At 43.6% G+C, this 11,667-nt stretch overlaps 1 protein-coding gene across 2 annotated transcripts in view; it reads right to left on the bottom strand.

The window, feature by feature from the left end:
- Window positions 1–1,654: 1,654 nt before the first annotated feature.
- Window positions 1,655–11,667, bottom strand: part of Lysmd2 (LysM domain containing 2) — a 15,704-nt gene continuing 5,691 nt past the window's right edge. For both annotated transcript variants that reach the window (XM_050127445.1, XM_050127454.1), the window contains exons 2-3: window positions 4,107–4,438; window positions 1,655–2,222 (exon numbers count right to left, since the gene is read on the bottom strand). In XM_050127445.1, the coding sequence (XP_049983402.1) occupies window positions 2,180–2,222; window positions 4,107–4,438 (375 nt within the window). In that variant the 3' untranslated portion in view covers window positions 1,655–2,179. The remainder of the gene's footprint in view (window positions 2,223–4,106; window positions 4,439–11,667) is intronic.

The following is an 11,667-nucleotide window of genomic DNA, read 5'->3' as shown; positions in this document are numbered from 1 at the left end:
TGGGGAGATGGGCTCATGTGCAAGCATGAGGAACTGAGTTCAGATCTCTTGCACACATGTAAAGGACATGGGGGCCAGAAGGGTGGCTCAGTGGATAAATCTCTTGCCAAGCAAGTTTGAGGACCAAGAGTTCAGATCCCCAAAACCCACATGAAAGCCGAGCAGGCATGCTGTCCACCTGTAACCCCAGCAATCGAGACACAGAGACCGCTGGGGCAAACTGGACAGCGAGGCTAAGCTGGACCTGGGGAGTTCCGGGTTCAGAGAGAAAACCTGAGTCAGTAAGTAAAGTGGAAAGAGAGAGGAAGATACCTGATGTCAGCTTCTGGGCACACACCCACACCCACATACATATATATAGATATATAGAGAGAGAGAGAGAGAGAGAGAGAGAGAGAGAGAGATTTTTTTTTTGTTATTTAGTTAGTTTTTTCTTCTTATTTCACGGGTCCTATGAGAAACAAAGAACAAAACACAAAGCATTATGTTAAGTGAGAAACAAACAAATCAGCAAAAGAATATGAAACAGCTTCTGCTTCCCATCATGGCACCTACTATCCCTCCCAAGGGCCAGTGATCATGGTGATTATGGGATTATGGTGGTTCGAATAAGGATGGCCCCCCATTGGCTCATATATGTGAGCCTGTGGTCACCAGATGGTGGAACTGTTGGGGGAGGATTAGAAAGGTGTGGAGAGGTGAGGTGTGTCACTTGGGGGACGGGGGAGTTCTGAGGTTCCAGAAGCCCGGGCAATTCCCAGTTAGTTCACTCTGCCTCACGTTTGTGGGTCAACATGTAAGCTCTCAGCACTGGCTCGGCACTACGCTTGCCTGCCTGGTTGCTGCCATGTTGCCCATCCTAACGGTCATGGATTCACCATCTCAAACTGTAAGCCCCCCTCCAAAAGCTCTTTCTTCTAGAAGTTGTCTTGGTCACGGCCTCTAAGCACAGTCACTGAAAAGTAACGACAACAATGACCTGGTACCACAGGCTCTGTTCCACTTATACCCCAGGGCACCTGCTCCTGATGGGGAAGGAACAAAACAGGGAGGGAAAACTAACAGAGAAGAAGAAAGGGGCAATGAAAACAGGGAAACAAAAGTCCCTTTGACTCCACAGAAAACAGGCTCCTGGGAGGGCATTAGGGAGGGTAACTATGGGAATTTCTACCCAACCCTAAAGGCTTATTTAACCTAGTTAAACATATTTAATCTAGTAATTGAGCAGAAGTCAAGACTAAAAATATATCAATTGTCAATAGTATATAGCTTAAAGTTTGCTGCTACAATCTATACACATAATAAAGGCAAGATGAATTAAATGAAGCAAAAACCTAACTTTTAATTCGAATGAGCAGTGCTGATACACTGTAAAGTGTAGTGTCTGAAGTGACACAGATAAAACCTAAACAAGATTCACTGTGTCTCATGCTGGTGTCGTTTTGTGTGTCCTTCTGTAATCTCAGCACTTGGAAGATAGAAAAAAACTGGATCAGGAGTTCAAGGTCATCCTCAGTTACACAGAGTCCAAGGTCAGCCTGGACTACAGGAATCCTTATATTTTGAACAAAAAAAAAAAGCCCATCTTTTGAACAAAAAACAAACAAAACAAAAATCAACTTTATTTCTCCATTTTGAAAAAAGAAAAGAAGGCTCCTATGTGAAAACATAGTTTATTTTCTCACCCAGACATTTGTATTTTACTTTTACAAAATAGCAGACAAAATTTGGTTCTTTACAGTAGTACAGAATATGTGATATTGAAATATATACTATAGCACTTGAACTATAAACACACAGCAAATGCATTATCACTTTACAGCCACCAAGTTTTCCATACATTTAGGATCTCATCAGGAAATAAACATTGCTTTTGGCTTAAATATATAAATAGTCTCTGATGTTCTTTGTAGCTACAAAAGCCAGTCTAAAACTACCACCGTCTACCAAAGTGATAGGCTTTAGAATACAGTTTTGCTATCATGCCATAATAAGACTTAACTACAGGAAGCCAGAGGGATCGATCACTTCAGCGCAGCTGCAGTTGCTCTACTTAACTGTGGCTCAAAGGTGCACGCTATGGGAGTCCAGAGGTGGCGTTTGCCTCGGAAACCCCAGCCGGTGGATTCTTTAGGGTCCAGCATGTTGTGATCTGGGATAGAGTGATGTCCACCGGTCACTAACTATGATAGAGCGAAGCGGCATAGGGGCTTTCTTCATCCCTGAAAAAGTGAAACACAGCAGAGATCAGTGCTTATAACTATTCAGAAACACACACATACAACTTACTACCCGTTTGCCAAAGATGAGCAGAACTATACCAACAAAACATAGTGTGTGCCTTGGAAGCCAGGGACAGTCATACTTGTTCAGGTGAACCGTCTCCCCTCTTCTAAGGGACACTCAGTTATTAGAATAAACAGTAGCACTTGCTTACTTAGCTTACATAAAATTTGAATGTATTAAACATGCACTAAATCATATTTGTTTTGTTGTCTATATTCCTCCTTCTTTCTCAAAAGGATTTAAAAGCCAGGAGTGGTGGCTCATGCCAGTTGGGAGGCTGTGGCAGAGGACTGCCAAGACTTTGAGGCCAGCTGAACTACACCGAAACATTGTGTTTATTCAAAAACAAATGAATAAATAAAAATAAAAGAGGATTCGAGATCTATAAAAAATGGTATATATTATAAACCAGAAATTTTAAAACAAGGACTAAGAAATCAATGTATTAACCATTTAAAAAAAAAAAGACAAAGTGGTTGACCCTGATATGGGAAGTCCTTCTGTATATGTGTTGCTTTTATTGGTTAATGAATAAAGAAACTAGGGTAGAACAGAGCTGGGGGGTTGGAGGTGGAGTCAAGAGACGCCATGGAGCCACCAGAGGAGAAAGATGCAAGGCACTAACCTGAACCTTGACGGTAGGCCACGAGCCTCATGGTAAAATAAAAAAATAATGGAAATGGGCCAAATTAAGATGTAAGAGCTAGCCAATAAGAAACTAGAGCTAGTAGGCCAAGCAGTGATTTAATTGATACAGTTTCTGTGTGATTATTTCTGGGTGATGAGTCTGGGCAGCAGGGAAACGAACAAGCGGCCTCTCTACTACAAGACCCCTCGCATCAATTTTACTTACAAAAAAAGCTGCAAACAAGAAAAAAAGGAACCAGTATCTTGTGTCCCATCATGAAGTCATACAGGAAGAAGGGCACCAATTACACAGAGAGAGGGAGGTTTGCCCGAGGTTCAAATTTCAAATTATAGGAGGAACCTTTGGGGATCCTAGTCAACAGGAGCAGTGTCTTGACAAGGGTTCTAAGAATCAGTATTTCGTGTCTTCTCTAGGGCACTGATTTCCTTGACGGTCTCATGAGCTGTTCTAGTTCCAGCTGCTACTTCCAACTGCTAGCTGGACAAAGAAGCAAACTTCTTACGCTAAATAACAGTGACAGCACCAGGACAACAGACACGGCCCGTGCAGCAGGGAGCAGTCAGCTTGGATTCCATAGATTAGAGATGGCTTTCTAGGGCTGAGGAGATGGAGGCTGTCCACGAGCTTGCTGCCCAAGCCTGAGGACCTGAGTTCAATCCCAGGAATCCACATAAAATGCTAGGCATGGGAGCAAACCCATAATAATCCCAGTGCTGGTGAGGCCAAGGCCAGGGAGATTCCCCAAACAACCAACCTAGCCTAGTTAGCCAGTTTCAAAAGACTTGATCCCAAAATTACAAGGTAGATGCTGGGTGGTGGTGGTGCACACCTTTAATCCCAGTGCTTGGGAGGCAGAGGCAGGTGGATCTCTGTGAGTTCGAGGTCAGCCTAGTCTACAGAGTGAGTTCCAGGACAGCCAAAGGTATACAAAGAAACACTGTCTCAAAAAAAAAAAAAATGACATCCAAAGTTGACCTCTGACCACCGCACTCCTGTGCATACACATACCTGCACAATCGTGCACCTGTATATACACACACACACACACACATACACTCACACACACACACACATACACACACACACTTTCTACAATTAAGATAGATTTCAAACAAGAACATTGTAAGAGTATTCTGGTCCAAACTCTAACACCTATCCCAGAAACTGTCACCTGCTCTCTTCTTTGAGTTTTCTGGCTGCCTGTGTTGATAGCTTTATCTGCAAGTCAAGTCTCTGAAGGAAATCTCTGGCAGACACTTCTTCAGGCTGCGCAGGCTCGGGATCTGGATCCTGAGGACTGGGAGGGGGCAGTTCTTCCCCAGCCACCACAGGCTCCTCTTCATGACAAAGACTGCTGTCAACAGTTTCCTTTTCCGGAGAATCAATGGAGTTAAGTCCATTAAAGAGCAAAGGCTTCTCTGATAGAATTGGGATGCTCAGAGTCTTCTTCAGAAATATACAGTCATTGGTAAACAGTTTATTGGCCCGTTTAATCTGTTCCATCTAAAACACACACAAAAACAAGAAACAAAGAGTTACATACAACCAAGTTCCAGAGTTGAGATGATTATAAACGTGGGCTGTGCATATTCATCAACAACTGTGTGCAGTGCTGTGCAGGCTAGTTTCATGGCGACTTGACATGAGCTGGAGTCATTTGGGAAGAGGGCCTCTCAACAGAGAAAACGTTTCCTGTAGACAGTCTAAGTGCGTTTTCTTAGCGATTGAAGTAGGTGGGCCCACCCCACAGGGGTAGTACCAGTCCTGGGCAGGTGGTCCTGATGATGGAAGAAAGCGAGCTGAGGAAGCCATGAGGAACAAGCCAGTAAGCAGCACTCTCCATGGTATCTGAATCCGTTCCTGCCTCCCGGTTCTTGCCTTAAGCTCCTGGCCTGACTTCCTTTGATGACAGAGAGCAAACTGAAGTAGACCCTGCCCACACCAAGTTGCTTTTGATCATGGTGTTTATCACAGCAATGAAAAACTCTAAGCAAATACTTTCTCTGCATTCAAGGGTCTTTTCCTCTGCAAATAACTCCTGGTATTTCAAAAATAACATGAAAGTCATTTTTTCCCATAGAAGCAGATTTACTTGTTTGTTCTGTTGGGAGCATTCTGTTGGTTGTTTCATTGGGTGTTCGTTTTGGGGGGGTGTTCGTTTGTTTGAGACTGGATCTCACGTCACCATGGTTCTATATAGCTGAGCATGACTCTAAACTTCTGGTTCTGTCCCCACCTCCCTAGTGCTAACATTATATGACCCAGGCCTGGTTTATATGTTGCTGGGGATCAAATCTTGGGCTTCACAAATGCTAGGCAAGCACTCTACCCACTGAGCTACATCCCCTGCCCCCTGCAGGCAGCTTCTAACATACATTATTTCCTCTATAAGGCACCTTTACTATCAATGGCTCTTAATCACTGAATTTTTATCAATTATTTGTTTTCATCTAAAATACTTTTTTTTATTTTGCATGTATGGGTGTTTTTATATATGTATGCCTATGTACCACATGCATGCAATTCCCCTGGAGGCCAGAAGAGGGCATGAGATCCTGTGAAACTACTATTACAAAAGGTTGTGAGCCACCATGTGGGTGCTGGGACTCAAACCCAGATCCTCTGGAAAAGTAGGAAGTGATCTTAACTGCTGAGCCAGCTCTCCAGCCCCTTTAGTACTTACTTAATTCTTATCTGTTATCTGGCTTCTTTAAAAAGTCTTTCTATTGCTACAATCTTACTTTTAGAGGGATCCCTATATCTCTGGAATTCTGCTTGGTGAACTAATGGACCCAGGAGGTGGTAGAGACATGTGTATGAACAGAATGTCAAAGAATGCTGTAGGCAGGGGCTAAAGCCATGGAGAAGGGCCTCTCAAAGAAGGAGGGTTCTGGTTTTGATCCTCTTGACTTCAATTGGGCCTTAAAAAATTAGTACCTGAGGGCCAGGTAAGAAAAGGAGATGGGGACATTTTACAAATAGTGTGTCATTCTTTTATCCTACAGGGTGCAAATACTCACTTTACAAATAAAAGAAACAGGATTCACCAAGACTATGAACATGTGGGTAGCAGGTGAAGAACTGGATGCAGGTTTTTATTACCTCCGACACTCATAGCCTATGGAGGCCTTCCCCACCCCACGGAGCTGGAAAGGGGTGAAATGCAGACTAGAATGTGTATCTATCTCCTGTCCCTCACAGCGGCTCTGCGATCTACTCTTTACCAATGCAGGGATGAGAGAAAGTAGTGGCCTAAGTCCACAGTGCTGGTGAGCACAGAGAGCGAGGGCTCACACTAATAGGTTCTCAGTTCATCTTTCGCTACCTCCTCTGTTATGGTATGTCGATGCTTCCCCATACTAGCCTGGGAACTTACACCAAGACAGGCACCTCACAGACACTGTAGCAGTTCACTTACGCACAACTCATCTGGTGGGACTGTGAAACAGCCTGACAGGCTCAGTTCAGATCTCTCTCTGCCGATTTGAACCGCATGGGGACTTACCTCACAAACTTGTAAAACAGATACTATCTGCCAAAATGGGGTTACAAGGATTAAATGAATTTATATTAACATATATATATATTAATAGAGATATATAGAGAGATTAATAGAGAGTGAGAGAGAAAGAGAGAGAGAGATTAATGGAAAATATTGTTACCCACTGCTAGGTACTTTATTCATATCTATGCACATACATATTATATATGTATGTATGCGTACCTATCCATCTGTTTATCTACTCTCTACCCAAACTATCCATGCAAACACGAATAAACTCAGGCACAAAGATGATTGGTTTAACAAGCACATACAGTGCTATAAAGGTCTGATCTGTAATTTCTGTGTGACTCAAATCTGGAATCAAATTTTGGAAGCCTTTAAGGTGACTTTGAGTAAAAAAAAAAATCACATTTCTATTTTCAAGAATCTAAACTAAAGAAAACAACAGCCAAATAAATGGGTCCCCAACCTCCTGCCTTGTTTTTTGTTTGTTTGCTTGTTTTTGTTTTCGTAACAGCTATATAGCCTTAGCTCTCCTTGAACTGACTGCAGTCCTCCTGCCGCAGTCTCCTGAGTGACATGCGCAATACAACAGCCTTTCTTGCTTTCTTATTAGGAGAAGCCATGAAAATAGGCTTCCCTACAGGAGGCTTTCAGTCATCATCATCACCATCATCATCACCACCACCATCATCATCACCACCATCACCATCATCATCACCACCATCATCATCATCACCACCATCTGTATATGTGAGACCAAATGTGTGACTGGGTTCCACTACATAACCTGGGAAATTATTGACCCAGGACTCATTATATAGATTAGACTGAGACTGAATCTACAGAGATCCCCTTGTCTTTACTTCCTGAATGCCAGAATTTAAAGTGTGACCACCAAGTCCTGCCTTCTCCTTTCCTTAAAAAGGAAAAAGAAATTTACAGAAAGAGAGATAAGTGGTAGTGGTCTGGTTTCTGGGAGATGGCAAAGGTGAAAAAGAGAGACCATGATGTGTAGGGGTATTTTAGAGAAAAATTAAAATCTAAATATCCCAAGTTCCTCTGGTTAACAAAGGGTCAGATTTGAGAGAAATAACTTGAAAACTTTGCCCATGGAGACTGAGGTATATTCCAATCTACACACTTGTAGGTTCCCAATATCCATCTCCTCCCATCTCCCAAAGGCAGACTCCTCCAAAACAGCATGGGGCACAGGTGACTCAGTGCCACCCCTGCAATATCACAGTGCCCCAGCTTCGTGATACACTACTTCCATCCTAGGAGGATGGCATTTGCTGACTCTGTCGGAGGCAATGTTCTCTCTCTCCTGCAGGACGGAGCAGGGCTGGAGCCACAGCCTGTCATCCTGCCACCGGGTGGAACCTGACATTGAGGCCACCTTGGAGGACAGCATGTGGATCACAGCCTGAAGCTAGGGGATCTCAGACCTTTCATTTCCATGAGTAAAAAGAAACCCCATTTTTTACTTGGCTTTGGGTTTTGTTTTGTTTGTTTTTATGTTGTTTGTTAAAAACAATTTTTCTTTTTCCTTCCTTTACTTTTTAAAAGTGTGTATGTGTGTGTGTGTGTGTGTTCGCGCGTGCACGCGTGCACATGTTCAAAGAAGCCCCTGAAGCTGTAGTTACTTACAGGTGTTTGTTAGTCACCTGATGTGTGTGATGGAACTTGAACTCAGGTCCTCTAGAAGAGCAGGACATGTTCTTAACAGGCCCCAGAAATCTTTTTTTTTTCGCCTAAATACACATTCAGGACTGAAGAGATGGCTCACTGGTTAAGAGCACAGACTGCTTTACCAGAGGACCCCACACTGACATGGCTGCTAACTCCAGTTCCAGAGCATCCAAAATAATCTCCTGGCTTCTGTGGACTCCGAATATACATGGTGCTTGCACAATCACACAGAACAGTAAAACACAATATTTATAAAATTAAAATAGATAAAAATTTAAAATTTAAATTAAAAGGAATTTTTAAATAAATAAATGCACACTTAGTACAGGAGATGGAAGGAGGATAAGAATCCTCTCTCCTTAAAAGGTTTATTTTCTCTAAAGTAAGCATATATAGAGACAATATGGGGCTGGCTGGATAGCTCGGTGAGTTAAAAGAGACACTTGCCAGGGAAACCTGGTGACCTGCATAAGAACCCTGGAACCTATGTAAAAGGGAGAAGGAGAGAATCAACTCCAGTGTTGTCCTCTGACCTCATGCAGGTGCTGTGGGATGTGCATCCATGCACGCACACAAATAATACTTATTACAATTAAAAATTAAATTTTTCCTTGTAAATAAATCCACTTGGGTAACATAATATGTTATTGCTGACAAGTTTTAAAGACAGAACTAGCACATGACCCAGCTGTAGCACTCGGGTACATACATCAAGTCAGAATAGCAGAAATCCCCGCACATCCACGGTGAGTGCGGCAGTACCCACAACAGCCAAGCCACGCAACTGGTCTAAGTGGCCATCAACCCATGGATGGCTACGATAAAGAATGTGATGTTTACACAATGGCGTTTTATTCAGCCATAAGGAAAAACCAAATCACGTCCTTTGCAGGAAAATGGATGGAACCTGGAGCTCCTCATGGAAAGAGAAAGAAGCCAGACTCAGAAAGGCTTGAATCCCCATGTAGAATGCAGATTCAAACAAACAAAAAAAAAGACACAGAAATAGAAGAGGGGACAGAGGAACCCGTAGGAGAGAACAGGGGACAGGAGAGGGGAATGAGAGTGCAGTATGATCAAAGTGCACTGGATGAACACATGAAAATGTCACATGACACCCACTGTTTTGTACCATGAACATATGCTCATAAAAAATGAGATAAAAAGAAAAGGGTTTTCAAAAAGTAATGATTTTGCTTGTCTTCTTGACAAGCGACAGCTTGGAGAACAGCACCGTCTCAGACACTCATGTCAAAGGATGGGGTTAGCCACGCCAAGAGCACCGCTAAGCTGCCAAGCAGGGAAACTGTGGCACAGCTAGGGAACAATAAGCTTCCAGCCACATAAAGAAATAGGAATTCATCGCTCCCTGCCTTTCGGCTAAGATCCAGTGTCAAAGCTGAAGTTTATTTTGAATTTGCTAAGAAGCCCTTGACAGGCGTGGTGACACAAACCCATAATCTCAGTGCTGAGAGACCGAGGAAGGAGGAACCCTGCAACTTCAAAGCTACAGACACAGTAAGGTTGAGGCTAGCCTACGATACACAGTGAAACTCTGTCTCAAAAAAAATAAGAGTGGGGTGGGAGGGGGAGGGTGCAGTTCGGTAGGCAGAGTTTTTATTAGCATGTTTGAGGTCCTAGGTTCAATCTCCAGCAATGCTTCTACTAGGCACGATAGCACACGTCTGTAATCCCGTGACATGTGTATCTGTAACCTCAGCACTTGGAAGGTGAAGGCAAAAGGATTGGAAGCTCAAGTCCACACCAGCTGGATAAACCACAGTTGAGTTTGAGGCTAACCTGGAATACATGAGACCTTGCTTCAAAAAACCCAACAAAACAAAACAAAAAGGTAGCTTCTCAGGATGAAAGAGGGGAGAGGTGTGACCTAATTATAGTTAAAGGCCACTAGGTCACAAACAAAAAACAAAAATCAACCTCTCGGGAGCTGTGGGAGACACACACAGTGGCAGACTAGCAACTGGCCGATCCAGGCCACTGAGGACTTTTTTTTTTTAATCCTGTGAGGAATGCTTTCTATTTCCATCTTGAACACAGGTCTGGAAATTTCACCTCACAAGAAAGTAAGACAGCTCATGACCCATCCAAGGAAGAGCTGGGAATCTCGTTTCCACAGGCCTCTGCTCCTCCTCACAGCCAGTCAGTCCTGAGAACAGAAAGGGTGACCTTTCAAAGTGACACAGAATGAGTTTCTGTTTCTCGGAATGGGAGGTTTAGCCATCAAACATTCGCATTCTCTCCTAGCCAGGCGTGAGCACGATGACCCAGTGAACCCAACCTAGCACCTGGTGGCTAAGAAACAGACTGGAGAAGCCAAGCAAGAACCCTCAGGGCAAAATAAAGCCGAACACGGGCAGCCATCGCTGGACCGACTGTCCTGTGAATCAATTTTGAGAAGGGGAATTTACACTGGAGAGAATTCACAAGACTTAGCCCCAAAAGTTAGCTCCATAGTGGCTGCTGGGTTTGGCTTGCAGAACAATCTCATTTACATATCCAATATCATTTCATCATTATTTTTACAGAAAACAGACAGAAATAGCAAATGATTATTTCTGATGTGCCCTACATCTGTAACCTGTTCCATTCCGGGTGTTAGTGGTAACCAGACCCTTCCCATCGCCATATGCTCATGGGGGGGAAAGGTAGCTTGTTTTTCCTTCCACATTCTCAAAAGAGTATTATATCCACTTACAGGAAATGCCCCCCATAGTTAAGTATATGTCAGAAGGGAGCTGGAGAGATGGTTCAGCGCTTAAGAGCACTGCCTGCTCTTCCAAAAGTCCTGAGTTCAATTCCCAGCAACCACATGGTGGCTCACAACCATCTGTATGAGATCTGGTGCCCACTTGAGGAAAAGACCTGATCAGTCATCCTCATCAACTTAGACCATGAAACCCAGTGTGGACACGTTCAAAAGAACCGCCATATACAGGCTGCCTATGCATGTGTCAGCATTGCCAGGCATACATTTCATTTCATTTCATATTATCTATCCATCTCCTAGAACCGGAGAATAGTGAGTAGGTAAAATGCCTCTAGAGCTTTCTTTGGGGTGGAGGGGACTTTCTGAAACTGAAAGGTGACAACGACTTCACAATTGTAAACTTACTAAATATCACTGAATTGCACACTTAAGGCAGGGTGAATCGTGTGGTCTGTAATTATACCTCAGTGACATGTTTGAGGGGGAAAATACATGAAAAACCATTAAAGCCCCCAACCACACCTTACCTTGCCCTCCCTTTCACTCTAGGTGGCACTGTGACAGTCAACAACCTCCACCACGCGGTTAAGCCCGAGGCCTTGTCTCCAGAACAGGAAGATCACACACTTTCTCCCGGCAGGTAATTTAGATGTGGGGAAGTGCAGAGCAACTCGGTTTAGAGTTAAACGGACAAGATGACCTGGGGCTAAATCTGGCTGAATGTCTGAATCTAGGCACCTTGGCCTATTACAGCAGCACTCAGGTGGTAGAAGCAGGAAGCTCAGTTTACACATTCCCCCCCCCCCC

This window comes from Alexandromys fortis, unplaced genomic scaffold (genome assembly GCF_014885135.2).
Source record: "Alexandromys fortis isolate MF-2015 unplaced genomic scaffold, M_Fortis_MF-2015_v1.1 scaffold_22, whole genome shotgun sequence".
Taxonomy (NCBI): domain Eukaryota; kingdom Metazoa; phylum Chordata; class Mammalia; order Rodentia; family Cricetidae; genus Alexandromys; species Alexandromys fortis.
This window is presented reverse-complemented; position numbering and strand designations above follow the sequence as displayed.